Below are 20,124 nucleotides of genomic sequence, written 5' to 3'. Positions count from 1 at the left end.
AGATATATCGGCGACAGGCACGTATTGGCTGATAATATCTGCAAAACCATATATCGGTCGGGCACTAGATTCAATACATATTAGGGATGCACGATATTGGATTTTGGCCGATATTCAATATGCCGATATTTTCTAAATAATTTTGGCCGATGCCGATACCGATATCGATATATATATACAAATATATACTGATATATTTAAACTTTACTTTTACTGAAGAGAAATCCATGTATCTCTTCTGTACTGATTCTACCATCAATTTATTATTTTACAAATGTAGACAGACATTCACATCTGAAAAACAGGTCAATTATTTCACTTGGAGAATATCGGTTTGGCTCGGCAGAAATATTCATATCGGCCGATACCGATAATTGTCATTTTAAGCTTTTATCGGCCGATACCGATGTTGTGCCGATATTATCGTGCATCCCTAATACATATTAAGTAAATTTATTTGAACTTGACTTGGGAAAAGTTTTTTAAGCAGAGCTGTATTTTACTGGCAAAAAAAAACGAGGATTTTTTATGAATTTTTTAGCAGACAAATGCAACCATAAATGCATAAACACATGAATAAATGCATATCAATAACTGCAAAAATAAATGCAGAAAATGCAAAGATAAATGCATGATTTAATTCATACATTTATAAATAAATCAACCAAATTAAATAATTTAAACTTTAATTTGAAAAAGAAAGAAGTCTATACAGGGTTTTAAAGCATAGATGTGAAGTTTGAATATTTATTTAAGTATTTGTATGAATTATTCTGTTCAAGAATGTTATTTAAGCTGTAATCATTTATTATTATTCTTTAAGTTATTTTTTGTATCTTTTTGAAAGAAGTCTCTGCTTCTGCTTACTAAAGCTGCATTTATTTAATTAAAACTCAAAGGCAAAACACTAATATTTAGAAATATTTTTACAATTTAAAATAACAGTTTTTATGTGGATATATTGTAAAATGTAATTTATTGCTGTGATGCAAAGCTCAATTTTTAAGCACCATTACTCCAGTGTCAGTGTCAAATGATCCTTCAGAAATCAGATTTCAATCAGATTCTTTAATGGTTACTTAAATTTGATTATCTTAATTCATTAATTTATTTAACATTATTTTGTTATATTAAAATCGTATTATTATATTGCAATAACTGCATTATTTTAGCTTATTATTATAAATATTTATTTTATACATTATATTAAAACACATTATTATGCAATTTAATATTATTTAGGTTTATTCTTCTAAACGGATAAATCTGTGTACATTACCTTGTTTAACATGCATTTAACTATTAAAGTGTTACAGAATAACATAAAATCACATCACAAACTTAACAGTGAATGTAAATTCATGTCTATGGATCTCAAGGGTTTAACTTGCATTGAACACCGATCATTGCTTTAAATTAAAAATGCAAAAATGTTTTAGTTCTAGGTTGGAGCCCAAAAAAAAATCTGTCCTGGATTTCGGGAGTCAAACACAAAATGTCAGTGAGACAAAATGAAGTCAGATGGCATGAGGTTTTGCTGTCCTACCTGGCAGATCAGCGAAGTCGCCTGTGTTTTGGTGTGTTGGATGAGAGAATGAGACAGCGATGAACAAAAATGAAAGAAGCCAAAGCAGAATTACATGAGAGATTCAAATTATTAGCAAAAATCACAAGCAGCCTAGTTACCAACACAGAACCAAACAGTGCACGCTGAAAGCAGCAACGCAAAAGTCAACATAAGCCAATGAAAATGATTTAGATGGTGAAAATATTAGAGATTTGCATAAAGAAATGTGTGTAGAGATCAGTTTATTCATTAGCACACTTACCGATCTGACCAGTGGCGATGATGTTGAGATATTTGGGATGTTGATTGACAGTCAGACAGAGGATGTCATCCGTGTGCTCCATATAAAAGCTTTGAGTACCTGCAAATCACAACTACTACTTTAATTCTCCAATCCATGTTAAACAGCATGTATGCAGATTTAATGAGCTCATATTAACAGAAAGACTACATGTACTTTTAAAAAACTGCCACACTGCAATATTATTTTAAAGGGGGGGTGAGATGCTCGTTTTCACTCAATATCCTGTTAATCTTGAGTACCTATAGAGTAGTACTGCATCCTTCATAACTCCAAAAAGTCTTTAGTTTTATTATATTCATAAGAGAAAGATAGTCTGTACCGATTTTTCCCGGAAAAACACGACCGGCTGGAGGCGTGACGTGTGGGCGGAGCTAAAGAATCACGAGCGCCAGTAGGCTTTTGCAGTTCAGCGCATCTGGAAGCTGTGACATTGTGAGGACAAAACCAACCAAAACAAACCATGGCTAACAGTCAGATTCAGCGTATATTTATGATCCAGAATCAGATCCAGAGGCTGAAATTTAACAAGAGCAGCATCAGCAACGTCTCTATGTGGTATGTACTGAAACTCTATATATTTGCTTAGCGGTTTTGGAAAATGACTAAGTTCCACTTTGTCGTCTTTTTTTTCTTTTTATTTTTTAAGCTGTAACGTTACATGTGCAGTTTGATAACAACATCGCATGTTGTTTACTTGATGTGCTTACGCGCCGATAGCTAAGTTAATAACACAGAGATATTTGAAGCAGTTTTACTCACCGCCTGCGGTTCCAACACACGATCGTGACCCTTTTTCGTTGGGATTGCATTATCCTTAAGAAATAAACGATGTGCAAACCCGGCGTCAAACGGCGTCAAAGCATCTTCGAAATGCAGGGAACAAACACAAACACTTGCACAACTCCGTTGATGCTCTGTAAAAATAAACTCCATCCACTGGTCCCTTAATGCTGTTTCTCTTTTGGTAATCTGTGCAGGGTTGTCTTGCCCTGGCAACCAAAAACACACTCCTTTTGTGACATTTTGCTCTCGCTCTGATCAGTGAATTGCTCTGCTATCGCGCACTCTTCCGGCAGAAGTGCCTCAGGACCCATATAAGGAAATTCCGCTCCATCTAACGTCACACAGAGCCATACTCGAAAAAAACTTTCTGAAACTTGTGACAAACCGAAAGGAGTATTTTTGGAACAGAAATACTCCTTCAAACGTACAACTTAATTTTTGAAACTTTGTCCATGTTTAGCATGGGAATCCAACTCTTTAACAGTGTAAAAAACTCAGTATGCATGAAATAGCATTTCACCCCCCCCTTTAATAAACAGCAAAAATATATTTCTCTCATACACTTATTCCAAAGTTTGGATCAGTAAGAGTAAGATTTTAAAAATGTTTTTTTAAAAAAAAGTCTCTTCTGTTCACCAAGGCTGCATTTATTTCAGTAAAAAAAACTGGTAATTCAGTTATATTGTGAAATATTATTACACTTTAAAATAAATGTTTTAAATGTGATTATAATTTAAAACATAATTTATTCCTGTGCTCAAAGCTGAATTTTCGGCATCATTTCTCCAGTTGTCACATTCACATTTAAAATGTCACATTAAATTATTATAATATGAATATTTGCTGCTAAAGACAATTCTGATTATTATTATTATTATATAAAAAAAAAAACAGTTGAAAAAAAGTAAGGATGCATTTCAAACTTTTTAAACTGTATATTCTAATTATACATTTTATGTAAACTTCAACCTAAGAAAATACTTTATTTGAATGTCTGATGAAGAAAGCCATATCTTAGTTGTACTCTTTCATCTATAAAGAGTGATTTCTGATCACAGCACTGCTTAGTATCTGTTAACTGCATCTTACAAGCTGTTACTGAAAGTAAAAACAACTCCTTTGTTTACCACAGCGGTTCAGTCTCTTTCAATATAAAAGTCTCTTGTCGCCATCTAATGGCAGAACAATGTAACTAATCACATCACGAACACACACACCGTTTCCCAATACTAAATACTATTATTCAATACTACTATTATAAATATTTAATATTTTTAATAAACAACAACAGCCATTATAAAAGTTGCTAGCAATTTAGACAAAAGTACAAAGGCAACCCGCATTTATATAAAATATGTGATGAGACTGCTCTCCGACAAAACTATTTGCTCTGGAATAAATAATAGACTAATAAGACTGTGCTGTTATCACTAGAATATCACACTCCTCTCAGCCAATCAGATTCAAGAACCAGAAAGAACTTTTGTAAAAAAAAAATATATATATATATACAGTGTTGTGGGTAACGCGTTACAAAGTAACGCGTTAGAGTACTCTAATTACTTTTTTCCTGAAATGTGTAACTTAACGCGTTAGTTTCGTGCGTAAGTAATCAGTAACTTCGTTATTTTTTAAAAAAAGTAATCCGTTATTTTAAGGAAAGGAAAATCCCGACTGCAGCCTACTTTTTGTCAGACAGTAGTCCTAGGTCTACTGTGCCACCTGCGGATGTACAGTATCAGCGGAGCCGAAGCTCTGTGATCGTAAAGTCAATGGCTGTGATGTGTCTGTGCCCTGCGCCTGACCCTGTGTGTGTGTGGGGTTGTTTTTTTTTTCGAACTCCCGGCAAGATAGCAGAGAGGACAGCGTTTGGTTTATGGAAGTACGCACATTATTTTCAATTTGTCAACGAAAAAGAAAAGAACATAACGGTAAAATGCACACTCTGCTTTGGTGAAAAGCTTCTGTCGACCGCCAAAAATTCTAACGTTACCTCAAATTTAACGCTACGTTTTAGTCACTACATTGAAGAGTAAATGTAAGAGGACTGTGTTAAAGCGAATTTAGGCTTGTGACTGTGAGTGACACTTTAATAATAATTAGTTCGGCTATTAAGCGATTTGTCATTTGCCTGTGTGGCAGTGAAGAATTTAATTCGGTTTGTTATCATTTTTGTTTGACAGGCAGCTGTTAATTTCTGTTAGATCATTGGCTGGCTGGTTGTTCATCATTTCTAAATTTACGGGCTGGGTAACGTTAGGTGCGAATTTTGATTAATAATATGTTCTGTGATAATAAATAAATAAAACGCCATGTGGAATAGCCGATTGCTGACTGTCTTTCCTGTTATTGTTATCCTGCAGTGTTAATTTAGTCGGATGACTGACGTTATTCATTGTCGGGAGTCACGACTTCTAGGTGCATTTAAAGGGGCCGGGGGCTGTGTCTGTCGTGTGTGAGCCGCTGCAGACGGATTTTAATTTTTGGTAACGCATGAGTACTCTAACGCGTTACTTTTATGAATAGGTAACGCTGTATCATAACTGATTACTTTTAACTGATGGTAACGTTGTAACCTAACTAACTACTTTCCAAAGTAACTATACCCAACACTGTATATATATATATATATATATATATATATATATAAAATTTAAAAAAAATTCAGATGTGCAGTTCCCACTGCAGCCTGTAGAGGTCAGAAGTGTATCATGCCTGATCTGGAATCAGATTAGTCTCAAAGACACGCCTACAAACTCATCCAAAACATAAAGTCAAACTGTACTTTGTTTTCACCAAGCCAGAGGTCAGAGGTCAACAGTGATGCTGAATCAGGACTGTACCAGCAGAGAGGTTGTGAATAACAGCAGCGGCGGCTGTGTGGAAGATGATGTCAGCTCCATCATTGAGGTAGTGAAGGTTGTTTCGACAATCGAAGCCCCTGTAGCCAAACACGTGATCCAGAGAGAGTTCCTACAAACACGCACACACACACTTATAATGTGGACAGCCCTGACTCCTCATGAGATCATAACCCGACTGACCTCGACTGTTTTCTTCTTCTTTGTGATGTTGTTCTTCACCAGTTTGTCAGGTAACGGTGCGGCACGGCTCACTGGAGGCCTGTAGGAAACAAATGATGTTCTGATATGAATACATACAATTTCTCCCTCAGTACATTTGTCTTCTTTTGCATTATAAATGTATGAACATCCTTAAATCAAGATATATTTACTTGAGATGCAGAATGAGATGTTAAGCCTTTCTGACGAATGTATCAAGTTTATTTAAAACGTGAATAAATATCTGCCAGTGCGATCATCAAAATCTATTCAATTCAAACTAATAGATTTTTCTTACCTCACTGATAGATATTTTTCTTGTTTTAAACATAAACTTGCTTTACTTTGAGAAACAAGATTATACAAGTCAATTTTTATATTATATTAAGTAAATTTATCTTGATTTAAGAATATATCAATATTTGTGTTAGAAAATGAGACAAAAACACTAAGAATTAAATAACTTTTTGATGTGATCACACAGGAAACAAAACTTGAGTATCTTGTTTTCTGATTAATCAAAATCAATTACTTCAAAGGGAAAAAGTCTATTTATTTATTTATTTATACATTTTAATATATATTTTGACCTGATAATTGTCCCAATATTTTGGCAGATATTTTCAGATATAAGCAAAAACTTCAGAAAAGTTCAGAAAACAAGAATAAAAATAATACTGGTTATTTTACTTATTATATATTTACTTATTTTAAGTAAATTTATCTAGATTAAAAAACCAACAACTGTAATGGAAAATAAGACAAAAAAAAAAACGTAATTTTTTGTAGTGCATTTTTCGGTTTATTGTTTATTACCGCTCGTCCACTAGGATCTCCTTCTGTTGTTGGTGTGGTTTCACGCCAGTCATTTGGCGTATACTGACAGCGTAGATCTTCGTTGTGTAATCCATGTTCTTTTCCCGAGCGACGTCACTGTCATACCCTAAACAAACAAATGTAAGTTAAATAAAATGTATTTAACTAGTGTTGGTTGACTCTTGTTGAACTTTTATAAAGGATATCTCTTTGGATTTGAGATTTTAGTCAACTTCAGGGATGTTATCTATTCACAAAGAGCTTGTAACTCCAAGAGACTCCAAAGAGAAAGGAAAACTTGAAATTGCATCATGTAATCTCAAACAAAAACACAATCATTACCTCCATCCTCCTCAGCATCATCGTCTGATTCTTCGCTGTCCACGGCTTTGCTTTCGTGTGAACCAATCCCCTCTCTCGCCCAGATCATGAGGGCCGTGTCAGCCCCGCCCACCGACAGCAGCATCGCGTCGTCATTGGACCATCGAACATTCGTCACATTGGCACTGTGAGCCACATACTTTTTAAACTTGGCAAACTGACCCTGTATAAAATAATAATAAAATACGTTTGACTCGTTTAAGGCAGGTTTTATACAAGACTGTTCATAAGTTATTATTTTGCTAAATTAAAATGTAAATAATAATAATAATATTTTCATTATATGTAAATAAATTGGAATATTTAGAAACATTTATATTTTAAATTTTTTAAATATACAATATTTAATATAAATTATTATTATTTTTATTATATTTAATATTTTAATACTTAATATATTTATATATTTTCAAAATATTATGAATATTTTTATTCAACGTAGATCCATTAATTTGATTAAAAGTGACAAGTTTTGTCACTTTTAAAATGTTATAGAAATAAATGCATACAATAAATTATAAATAATAAAACCACATAATGATAAATCCAATTAAAAAACTATATATATTATTTTCAACATTGATAATAATCGGAAATGTTTCTTGAGCATCAAATCATTTCTGAAGGAACATCTGACACTGAAGGCTGGAGAAATGATGAAGAAAATTCAGCTCTGATCACAGCATTTTAACATTTATTCACATTAAAAAACTTTTAAATTGCAATAATTTTTCACTTCTGTTACAGTATTTTTGATCAAATAAATACAGTGGAAGAGACATCTTTCAGACCTTGCAGGGGAAGCTGAAGAGCTTGACGAAGCCAAAGTCGTCTCCGGTGGCCAGCAGCTTCCTGTCTTTGGTAAGTGAAGAGGCGTTGACAAAACTGAGCGCCGGCCAGATGCCTTCACAGGTGGGACCCAGCACTGACGTCCATGTGGCCCATTCCATCTTCTCAAACTGAACACACACAAACACACAGTTATGAGATGAAAACACCTGAGTTAGTGATATATCTGGCTGTGTGTGTCGTCTCTCTACCTCTGAACTGCTGATAGTTTGTCGTCTTCCACGTGGAGCTTCAAAAAATAGCTGCTCTTTGGCACCGGTGTTGACTTGAAGCAGTTTTCCTGCATTAATACACAATCACAAAAAAAAAGCTTGATTATGTTCTTACACATTTGTCTCTTCCTTTGCTAAATTAATGGATATCTGCAGGTGCTGTTTCCCAAATTCCCAAAGCAAAATACAGATTCTTATTGCTAGGGGACACAATCAAGGGTCAAAGGTGAGAGAAATTGGTTTTTGGTGAGTAATTCATCCATAAATGTTAACTGTATAAGGGACTGCATGACTTTTAATACACATAATGACCTTTGCTGTCACTAATATGCAAGGAATAACTGCAAAAACAAAAACACACTAGAGTGACATGTCCAAGTTTTCGCCATTCAAAACATTACCTTTCAATTGAAATGCATGTGTAGATTGATTTTAATTGTAATGCTCAACTCTTCACACATAGAGAGACAGTGAGCGCATTTACATGCACGTTCTTAAACCGATTATGCTTAATAAGCTAAAAACGCATGTGGTCATGTAAACGTGGTAACAATGGCGTAAGCATAAATCAGTTGCAACAGGTAGTTTTTTGCCTCTTACTCCAATTTTGCACCCACTTTCTGTTAGCTTATTGAAGTGCGCATGTGTGATATTTAACAGGAATGCATCGTTAGTGCAGATTTAAGCACATCTAAACCGAGAAAACGTCTTGCAGTAAAGAAAGAAGGAAATATATCATCACAAAATCAGATTTTTTTTCTTGATTCAGAAAATTATAAAAACATTTAACATCACAACTGACAAATGTATGGAAATACTCAGAGTCAGATATGCAAATTCTTATATTCCAGGGTTTCTGCAGGTTTCACAAAGTCAAATTTAAGACTTTTTAAGACCTTTTTAAGACCATTATGAATGAAATTTAAGACCTATATCACGACATAAAAAAAACGTACAAAGGAAACGCAGTCTCAAAATTACTTGCAAACTAAATTAATTTATTCAAACTGAACATAGTACTGAAGACAGCTGTTGCATGCCCCATGAACTGGGATCCCAGGTATCTTGACTGCACCTGCCCGCCCTCCCAAAAACGTATGTGCAGGTCCAGCTGTTTCGTTTTGGTGGTGCGATTCAGACTTTCGTCGAACATCAGCACGAACGGTCCCGTGATTTTGGAAATTAGTTCTCTTTTTATAAAATCCGCTATTCCAAAGCGCGTAATGTATGACGTTTTATCTTTCCCGCACCTGAAGGATTTAGCGATCTCAGAGTCCGGAAACATCGTTTGAAACAATTCCCCGATTTCCTCATTCGCACTGTAGGACTGGTGTCTAGTCACCGTGTGGAGAACCCAGAGCACCTCCGCTTTTAGTGTTGGCTCTGATCCAAAAGCGACACGGAGGTCGATTGCGGGAGTTGCGGAGCTACTGTGTGGGCCTCGCCTAGGCAGTGTAGAAGTATTGCTGGAGCCGTCAGATACTTGCAAGAACTGGCTGATGGCTGTCGTTTGCTGGAGACCCTTCACAGCAGTTAGATGTTTATAACTTTTTGCATGAGACTCCAGCGCCCGTACACCCAACGTTCCCAATTTAATTGCTTTCTTGCATAAGATGCAGTAGGCTTCAAATACATTGTTTGCAACTGACTTTAACCAAGCACTAAATTCAGGTTTCTCAAGCCAAGTATCGCTAAACTTACACTTCCCCATAGCTGAATAAAAAATCCGTTTTACATCTGTCTGTGGTATCCAAGAGACTCGCGCCAATAACATGAAAGCTCAAAGCTGATTGGTGGTTGCATATTGGTCTATTTTGTAGTCGTAATACAGCCAATTATATTTGGACTAGCGAAATAAGGAACTACAACACCACGGATTAAATAAAAAAAAAACATTCCAAAGCGCTGCGGGAGCGTTTCAATGAGATTTACATGGACGTAGGAAAATTAAGACCTGTTTAAAATGATTTAAGACCTAGAACACAATACTCCAGCAAATTTAAGACTTTTTAAGGCCTTAAATTGTGATTTGGAAATTTTAGACTTTTTTAGACTTTTTAAGACCCCGCGGAAACCCTGATATTCTGACATCACTAAAGGGAAATAACCTGATTTATTAATGGTTATTTGAATAAGCTGATATGCATGTAAATGTGTGCATGTAAATGTGGTTATTAACTCATGCATTATTGCTTGAATTTATATTTGTGAGTTCTGTATGTTTGGATTACCACGGACGTCCCAGTCCACATGAGTGATACAGCTGGACGCTCCTTTACAGATGCCCACCCGCTTACTGCTCAGAACGTTATAAATGTCCACAAATGAGTCGTGGGAGGCCACGGCGAGGTATTTTCCAGCATCTTCAAGAAAAATGTAATAAATATATGTATTTATACTAGGGATGCACGATAATATCGGCACAACATCGGTATCGGCCGATAAAAGCTTAAAATGACCATCATCGGTATCGGCTGATATGACTATTTCTGTCGATGAGCCAAACCGATATTCTCCAAGTGAAATAATTGACCTGTTTTTCAGATGTGAATGTCTGTCTTCATTTGTAAAATAATAAATTTATGGTAGAATCAGTACAGAAGAGATACATGGATTTCTCTTCAGTAAAATTAAAGTTTAAATATATCAGTATATATTTGTATATATATCGATATCGGTATCGGCATCGGCATCGGCCAAAATTATTTTGAAAATATATCGAATATCGGCCAAAATCCAATATCGTGCATCCCTAATTTATACTTATATATAAAATTATAAAAACATATATTTAATACACAAATATATTGTAAAATTATACTAATTACTTATAATTAGACATAATTATATATAATCAATTATAATTAGAGACACATTATACATTTTATATTATATATTACATCCAAAAGAAAAGTTTTTGTTTACATAATAAATGTGTGTGTACTTAATAATGTATATATAAATACACACACATACATGTATATATTTAAGAAAAAAAATATGTTTATAATATGATTTATATTATTATAAATATATACATGTAAATATTTTCAAAACTTATGCTGTACGTGTGTAAAAACACAGTAAACACACACAAATATTATGTAAACAAAAATTTTATTTTGGATGCGATTAATCGCGATTAATCGTTTGACAGCACAAATATATGTATATAAATATCTAAAACTGCCACTCATGCAGATGACTACCTTGAGAGAACCTGATGTCAGAGATGATCTCCTTCCTGTGGTGAAAGGTCACCATGTCTTCCAGCGTGTCTGCATTCACCACCAGGAAGCTGCCGTCGTTTAGTCCCACCGCTAAGGCTTTTCCGTCTGGCGAGAAGGCACAGCATCGACCACCTACAAACACACACGGCAGCGAATCCGTCTGTGATACTGAATCGGAGATCTTTCAAACGTGGCAGATGATTAGCAGATGTACTTTTCTTAAGTTTCCGGACAGCCACCATTCGATGGTTGGCGGAAAGCTCCCAGATGCGCAGGGTTTTGTCGTCACTCACAGTGGCACAAATATGCAGCAGTGGATGAGCAGCGAGACCCCAAACTTCCCCTTCCATGTGACCCTAAAACACGTCAAACACAACATATCTTCTAGCTTTTTACCCTGCATCTGTATTAGCAGCTGTGTATTTGGGAGTGACACACACCTGCACAAGTAAAGTCATGGGGCCGCTCTTGTCGATCTCTAGGATCTCTCCATTTTTGGTGCCGACCAAAATGTGTCCGTGTCCCAGAGTGATCGCTCTGATGGACGGGTTGTCCTCTAAAAGCAGTCCTAAAAAATAAAAACAGAAGAACAATGTCTGAGCATATATCCAAACCTCCTAACTGATGGCACCAATCTGAAAAAAAAAAAGCAAAAAAATCTTTTTTTTGAAGAAATACATAAAAACAAGTACATTCATTTCATTAAACAAAATTAAACACTATTAACTTGACATAAACATTGTATTAGTTGTAATTAATATGCATTGTTTTATTAAAATTCATTTTATTTAATAATGGGATAAATTGTGCTTAGTTCAAGTTCAAGTTTATTTTTAAAGCACATTTAAAAAAGCTAAAAGCTGCATAAATAATGTCTAGTAACCATGACATCCCCTTACATTACAAAATATTAAATTATAAATATAATACATTAATTTAATAAAAAAACATTAATTAAGAATAAAATTAATTGTTTTCCAATATTTATATTTATATATTATTATTTTATATAGAAATAAATATTTTTAGAAGTAAATACTGTCTAATACCATGAGATCCCCTCAAAATGCTAAATATTACATAATGAATATTATTGAAACAAAATATACTGTAGTACATCCGTTTAAAAAAAAAAACACTACATTAATTAAAAATAATATGAATTGTTTTTCATATTATGAATTGTTTTTTTTACAGTTTATTATTTTATATAGAAATAAATATTTTTAGAGGTAAATATTGTCTAGTAGCCTAACCATGAAATCCCCTTACAATACAAAAATATAATACATATTATTGAAACAAAATATAGTACATTAATTTCATAAAAAATCTGCAATAATTAAAAATAATATTAATTGTTATTTTTTAATATTTATATTTACATATTATTATTATTATTATTTTATATAGAAATAAATATTTTTAGAAGTAGATACTGTCTAATACCATGATATTCCCCCCACAATACAAAATATTATATAATAAATATTTTTGAAACAAAATATAGTTCATTAATTTCATTAAAAAAAAATGAAATTAATTAAAAATAATATTAATTGTTCTTTCTAATATTTATATTTACATATTATTATTATTATTTTATATAGAAATAAATATTTTTAGAGGTCAATATTGTCTAGTAACCATGAAATTCCTTCACAATACAAAATATTATTGAAACAAAATATTTCATTAAAAAATGTCTGTTTTGAGGATTTATAATCACCCTTCGATGAAGGCGAGAGCGCCGCCCTCTTGATAGCGTACGTCTTCAGACATCTCTCGAACATGTCGTCCCACAGCTCCACAACTCCATCTTTACCCCCCGTCACAAAACCCTTCAGGTCACAACACACCATTAACAGCTAAGAAATACATTTTTACCTACTGCTGAACTATATTTAATGCACAGTCTGAGCAGGATAACAATACTCTGTATATAACTGTGGCAAACTCAAACACCTTGTCCAGAGAGCACATGGCAAACACGGGTCCGTCGTGAGCTTTGATGCTCTTCACGAGCGTCGTGTCTTTCCAGATGTACACGTCACCCGTCAACGCCCCAGAAAACACCAGGTCCTCTGAGCGTCCGTAGCAAGCGGACATCATGGTCTCATGCTTGGCAAGATTTCCAAAAATGCCTCTTTTAAATGTTAAACCTCCTCCTGTGTTGAAATATAAACACTGAGCTAATGCATTTAATTCGATTTTTCAGAAGCATTAGGTATTCCTTTATCGGAGCATCTGCTCAAATTTAAAAACTCTAGCTCACATTTAATCGGGAAAATATGGAGCGCTGATGGAAAAGTTGACAAAACGGTCATAACAGGTTATGACTAGGGCTGCACGATCTATCGTTTAAGCATCGATATCGCGATGTACGAATCCACGATAGTCACATCGCAAGATGTGCGATGTAGGCTGTCGTAGTTGATGCGTTATTCATTAACCGTACGGGCCAGCTGCTCCCCGGCCCTTGACGAATGTGATTCGCGGATTAATTGCACAGCTTAACCATCATATAGTGAAGGTTTATCATTGACAGGACTGAAAAACACACGCAAGTTTATTAGGGCAGAGAAAGAGAGAGCGTGCGAGAGAGAATGGGCGCACGCGCGCAAGAGAGAGAGAGAGAGTGTGCGAGAGAGACAGAGAGAGATAGAAAGAGCGCGCGAGAGAGAGAGAGAGAGAGCGCGAGTGAGAGAGAGAGAGCGTGCGAGAGAGAGTGAGAGAGAGAGAGCGCACGCGCGCGCGAGAGAGAGAGCGCGCGAGACAGAGAGAGAGAGAGCACCGCGAGACAGAGAGAGAGAGAGCGCGCGAGACAGAGAGAGAGAGAGAGAGCGTGCGAGAGAGAGTGAGAGAGAGAGAGCGCACGCGCGCGCGCGAGAGAGAGAGCGCGCGAGACAGAGAGAGAGAGAGCACCGCGAGACAGAGAGAGAGAGAGAGCGCGCGCGAGAGAGAGAGAGAGAGAGCGCGCGAGACAGAGAGAGAGAGAGCGCGCGAGACAGAGAGAGAGAGAGCGCGCGAGACAGAGAGAGAGAGAGCACCGCGAGACAGAGAGAGAGAGAGCACCGCGAGACAGAGAGAGAGAGAGCGTGCGAGAGAGAGAGCGCTCGCGCACGCGCGCGAGAGAGAGAGAGAGAGAGAGCGAGCCGTCTTCAAACAACATGAGCGCTGTCTTGCTCTCTCTCCCTTGCGCATATTAATCAATTGACACGATGGTGTCGATGTTTAAATCATTTAAAATGATAATGTAAGTGTGCTCACCCCATTTTTGTTTGTAAGAAAAAAATTAGATTAGATTTCATATCGCAATATATATCGCAGAAAAATAAAATATCGCAATGTCATTTTTTCCCAATATCGTGCAGCCCTACTTATGACGGCTCAATATGATGTGGCAGATTTTCCTCACAGTCATGTTCTCATGAGAGAGAGACAGGAAGGAGCTTGTGCTTCAAATTCGTTAGTAAAAAAAAAACGTCTGTGCATGTAACAAACCTTATAGCATTCACATATGAATCTTATGTCTCTACCTGTGTGCAGCCAGAACTTGATGTGTTTCATTCCCACCGTGAGCAGTTTGTCCATGCGGAAGGGGTTTCCTTTCACCACAAAGATCTTATCTTTATGTCCTCTATAGTAAAAAGAGAGACCGATGTCATTTGAGAGCGATTCAGCTGGCTGCACATAAACTTTATCACTCAAAGTTTAGGTTTTACCTGGATTTTGCCAGTTTTTCGCCTTTTTTCCAGTCCCAGATGACTAAGGAATGGTCTTCATCGATTCCCACAGACACTAAACTCTTGCCATCCGCTGGATTTGAAACAACAGAATGTGACAAAGCAATGTTTTAAAATATGTTTAAGTGATTGTACATTGAATAAAAATACAATTCTGTAACATTAATGGAGATGCATTTGGTTACTTCGTTTAAAAACAAGTCAATTTTGTCCGAATATGCTTCGTCAGTTCTTAATCAGTGCTTCAATGCAATTATTAGTAAGAGTAAGCTCTGAAATAAGTTCATGGGGAAAAAAATAAACATTAATTTCCTCAATTATATTGAGATACTGTTATAGTTTTTATTTATATTTTAAATTATTTTATTTTTCTATTTTCTATTTTTATTTTAGTTACAATTTTAGTAATTTTATCAAAGATAAATGCACTTTTGGAAGTTGAATATAAGGCAAAACTTCATTTTGGAATTTCTGTGGTCCATGTTCTTAATCATAATTAAATTATATTTTATTTTTTATTATTGTAATTAATTTATTGCATTAAGATGATGACCTGTTGAATTCTTTTTGAGCAATGAATGTATTTTCTAAACTAAAGATTAGTTTTGACCAAGTTCAAAGGCTGTCATATGTGGATCAACTTACTATGTTGTGTATTTTCATCAGTTTCAATATGAAAAACAACTTTCATATTGATTCATTGGATTTACTGCATTAAAAAAAAATATTATGGATTTATTGCATTAAAAAAAAAACAATTTATAATAAATTTTTGAAAATCAAAATCTGGATTTGAATTATTAATGCTTTTATAATCTAAAGATGCTACGTGAAAGTTTGAAACAGAAAATAGTGGTTTTCATTGCATTTTTGGAACCAAACTCAAAAGTTTCAAAAATTGTAAAAAAAAAAAAAAATTATATATATATATATATATATATATATATATATATATATATATATATATATATAAAAGTAGGAATAAAATGAACATTAATGTAGGTGCGTTTGATGGCTTTGCTTGAATCCAGGGATTTTCGTATTCAATGCAATGCAATGGAAAAAAGAAAGATTTAGCTCTGAAATATAGGAAGTAAGTGGAAAAATGACAATTTAACATTAATTTGAACCTGGTTTATATATAAAATGTCTATCAGTGTCTGACCTGTGAACTCCAGAGCACAAACCCCGCGCTGATGTTGACCCTTCAGCAGAGATAAACACTTGAGTGTTGGGATGTCCCACACATGGATGGACGGATCTCGACCCACCTGACACACACAAACATATGCATACTCTGCATTTATTGTATTACCTTGCCTTACAGAGACGGCTCAAATCTGACTGTAAAGCATATCAGTTTAGAATCGGTTCAGTTTGAAGTGTGAATTGTGGACAACTGTTATATTCTCTTGTAAATCTCTGACCTGTCCGGTGGCCACGTAATCTTTGAGCGGATGCACAGTGAGGCTCAGGATATCATCGTCGTGTCCGAGGTAGAAGCGCTGTGTGTGCTGCTGTCTGTTATACACCACCGCCACAGCGGCCACATGATACACCACCTCCCCGGCCTGAGTGTAGAACAGATTATTCCTGCAGTCGCAGCCTCTGTACCTGAGATACACAGAATAAATTTTAAAAAAAATCACAAATATTTATACCTCTCTGAAAGTTAGCACATTACACAAATAATGAAGTATGTTTAACTTGGTACATTTTTGTTAGCCAATCCAATTTGACATTTGAATTGAATCATGTTTTCCCCTTTCTCAAATCGAGCCGTCTGACCGTGTGACGTCACACGGTCATAGGCCCCTCCCACGATTGTTTGATTGACAGCAGCGTTTCAGCACAGACTAGACTTGTTACTTACCTCAGACCCGCCCTGCGTTTGGAGAAATGAAAGAAATGCGGCCTTGATCTACTTAAATGCGTTTATGTTCGCATGAATACTTCATGACCCAGCCTCCAGCAGTGAGTATAATGTATTTAAATGAATCATTGAAAATCGCCTTTCCTAATAATGTGCGAATAAGCAAGTTTTGTGGCTAAAGTAAACAGTCTCTCAGAGAGAAGATCAGAAGAAAGGGGCGGAGTCAGCAGAGCTCATTAGCATTAAAGGAGAATCCCACAAATCAGACTGTTTTTAAAATAACTGTTTTTGACAGGGTAAAAAAGGTGTTTTTGACAACAACATTGAGAAATTTTAAACAAACTTTTACAGACTTTTCATTAAGACCCTAAAGAATCATATCAACTTGTGGAAAATGGGCATTATATGACCCCTTTAAAGTATCAGTCTGTGGAAGCCATGGAATAAAAGAGTAACAAACATATTTAAAAAACTACTATTATTTATATAACATATTATTTCATTAATAATAATAATATTTAATAATTACAACAGCCATCATAAAAGATTAATTTAGACAAAAATACAAAGGCAGCGCTCATTTATATAAAATATAACGTGATGAGATTTTGCTCTCAGCCAGAACTATTTGCTCTGATCAAATAATCGATCAATGAGACCAAAGTCTGCTCATGAGATTCACCCAAAACAAATTATATCTCATGTTTAAACAATATAGAGACATTAGTAGATCTTTTCGACGTTATCTTTATTAACAAACTGCATATTTATAGAACATTCTCGCCTTAAAACTCTTAAAACTACACTTTGTGACACAACAATTCTATGATTTGTTAAACACACAAGCGTTTGGAATCTCTAGAATATCACACTCCTCTCAGCCAATCAGATTCGAGAACCAGAAAGAACTGATAAACTATGTATTCAGGGTCAGACATTCAAACGCATAATTTACCCGTGGACAAACTGCAGGCACAGACCCTCGTCTGGTGCTTTCTGCCTCTTCAGAGATCCAGCCAGTTTCTTCTTGAGCTGAGGAAGATCTTCCTTATACACCTGAGGGGTGTTTGGGAGAAGAGTTACAGGGCAAATCCACTCGCAACACATTCAGTGTAAGAGAAAAAGCATGAAGGGCAACAGCATCTATGCAGCCAGCTGTGAAAATAATGAGAGGAGCGGGATGAAAGCAGCCGAGCTTTCACGTGTTACATAAAACCCTCTCAGTTTGGGAACTCTGGTCTCTTGCCTGACGCTCGTAGTTGATCTGGGCTTCCTGTTCGATGTCTGAGTCCAGCTCGGGAACGTCGGAGAGGTCCGAGTCAGATTCGCCACTGTTAGAGTCAGCGTAGCTATCTGTGAACGGGAGATATCTATCAGACTTTCTGCTTTCACTGTATGATCTGATTCATTTTAGTGCAAACTTTCAAAATATCTTTCAGATGTAAAAATAATACGTAAAATTAAAACCTCTATTCTCATTTCTATTCAGAGCAGGAGTTCCAAAACATTTTTTTTTTTTTTGTCAGGCAAACTCTTTCGGATTGAAAATATTCACTTACAGTACCTTTGAGATTTGCATTTTCACGGTTTTCTGATGTTGTCACAACAAATACAATATTTAATAATTTTTATGAATTGTTTAATTTTGATTGTATATATAGGGCTGCGTGTAAATAGGACATTTATTATTATTTTAGATTAATATCAATTATTGCATATTATCATGAATATTTACATTAATTAATTATATATTAATTGAATATGTTTATTATTTTGTTTTTACTCTAATGATGAAATGCCTATATAAACATATTGTTTTATAGTACAATTGTCCTGTTTATTATATTTTTTACATTTACTATTTATTATAATATATTTTTGAATTCTTAATATGTAATTTGTAATTACATATATTTATGATGTATTATATGATTTTAAACTTATAGAATTTATCCATTAATTATAAACAATACCTTAAAACATTTACATTGAATATTATATTATGCATATGTATAAACTAAATCAATTATATATCATATTAAAAAAATTCTATAGAAGGTATATTTATATATATATATATATATATATATATATATATATAACATTTTTACAAAATGAATCCATTATCAATAAATTCTAGATATTAAATTGATAACATATATTATGTAATTAATTTTAATTTAAGTAACAAAATTACAATGTCTTAAATTCCTACTTTTTAAATGTTAAAATCTTTTATTCATGATCTGTGTAAATTATCTGTGACTTTTAAAATTACATGAACCATAAAGTGTCATAATTTTTCATGACTTTTCCATTAATTATTAATGAATTTTCAAAAAATCCCACCCCATCCCCCATCAGTAACACTTTGGAGAGGATACATTTTTCAGATCTGAAAATCACAAAATATTAATTACCTAACATTTCCATATGTATCACGATTGTGAAAACCCATTTATTTCAGTCATGCAGTAATACGGACTGTTTCCAAACAGGTTTCCATAGCCCACAATAAACTGGAATAAGTATTTTATCATCATTTATGCATTAGGCAGACTCTTTTATCCAAAATTGTTTACAGTGCATTCAGGCTATACATTTTTTTTGTTTGTTTTGTCATTTTGCTTGTCCTCTGGGAATTGAACCCACAACCTTTTGCACTGCTATCACGATGCTCTACCACTGAGCAACAGGAGCACCATAAAGTATTTTATCATCCAGTAAATGAACACATAAGTACATCCTCCCTCAATGTACTTATTTAATTTAATTGATTTGATAACGGTGGATTGAATCACCTTGCAGCAGTGGCTCCAGAACTCCATTCATGACTCCCTCCGGCAGAAACCTCCACTGGAAGACGGAGTGATCAGCTCCACCTGTGCTCAGAACCCACTGCAGGTCATGTGACCAGCGCACATTGGTCACATGGGCAGAGTGGCCGATGTATTTCTTGAATTTGGCAGCTGAAAGAATCACATTTGTTAGCGCACACTGGTTTGTTCAGCACGGATCACACAGAAACAGATCACACAAAACCAAGCGGACCTTTTTTAAGGCACGGGAATCGGAAGAGTTTGACGAGGCCGAAGTCGTCACCCGTCACCATCACTGCATTGCTGTAGTTTGCGTCCACAGAATTAATGTCGTTGACGTTGGAATATTTAGGCCAGATTCCGTTGACCTCCGGTCCGAGAACACAGGTCCACCTCATCCAGTGGATTCCTTTGGCTTCCTCCTTCGGCAGGAATTTACCGGCTACAGACACAGAACAACAGTTAGGAAAAGTATGAGCATG

General features: G+C 35.1%; 1 protein-coding gene across 6 annotated transcripts in view; it reads right to left on the bottom strand.

Moving 5' to 3' along the window:
• The window catches only part of LOC128022007 (echinoderm microtubule-associated protein-like 6), a 46,951-nt gene that overhangs the window by 10,263 nt on the left and 16,564 nt on the right, over positions 1–20,124 (bottom strand). For 5 of the 6 annotated variants that reach the window (XM_052609198.1, XM_052609199.1, XM_052609201.1 and 2 more), the window contains 22 exons: positions 19,875–20,084; positions 19,625–19,792; positions 18,070–18,176; positions 17,779–17,879; positions 16,378–16,564; positions 16,116–16,221; positions 14,930–15,023; positions 14,744–14,844; positions 13,170–13,372; positions 12,934–13,045; positions 11,645–11,772; positions 11,419–11,560; positions 11,184–11,336; positions 10,206–10,337; positions 7,954–8,042; positions 7,705–7,872; positions 6,875–7,076; positions 6,533–6,659; positions 5,699–5,777; positions 5,498–5,627; positions 1,830–1,928; positions 1,547–1,567 (listed from right to left, as the gene is read on the bottom strand). In XM_052609198.1, the coding sequence (XP_052465158.1) occupies positions 1,547–1,567; positions 1,830–1,928; positions 5,498–5,627; positions 5,699–5,777; positions 6,533–6,659; positions 6,875–7,076; positions 7,705–7,872; positions 7,954–8,042; positions 10,206–10,337; positions 11,184–11,336; positions 11,419–11,560; positions 11,645–11,772; positions 12,934–13,045; positions 13,170–13,372; positions 14,744–14,844; positions 14,930–15,023; positions 16,116–16,221; positions 16,378–16,564; positions 17,779–17,879; positions 18,070–18,176; positions 19,625–19,792; positions 19,875–20,084 (2,859 nt within the window). The remainder of the gene's footprint in view (positions 1–1,546; positions 1,568–1,829; positions 1,929–5,497; positions 5,628–5,698; positions 5,778–6,532; positions 6,660–6,874; positions 7,077–7,704; positions 7,873–7,953; positions 8,043–10,205; positions 10,338–11,183; positions 11,337–11,418; positions 11,561–11,644; positions 11,773–12,933; positions 13,046–13,169; positions 13,373–14,743; positions 14,845–14,929; positions 15,024–16,115; positions 16,222–16,377; positions 16,565–17,778; positions 17,880–18,069; positions 18,177–19,624; positions 19,793–19,874; positions 20,085–20,124) is intronic. The other variant, XM_052609203.1, reaches the window with a different exon arrangement.

Source organism: Carassius gibelio, chromosome A11, assembly GCF_023724105.1.
Source record: "Carassius gibelio isolate Cgi1373 ecotype wild population from Czech Republic chromosome A11, carGib1.2-hapl.c, whole genome shotgun sequence".
NCBI lineage: Eukaryota > Metazoa > Chordata > Actinopteri > Cypriniformes > Cyprinidae > Carassius > Carassius gibelio.
The sequence above is the reverse complement of the archived record's forward strand: the minus strand, read 5'-3'. Positions and strand labels throughout refer to the sequence as shown.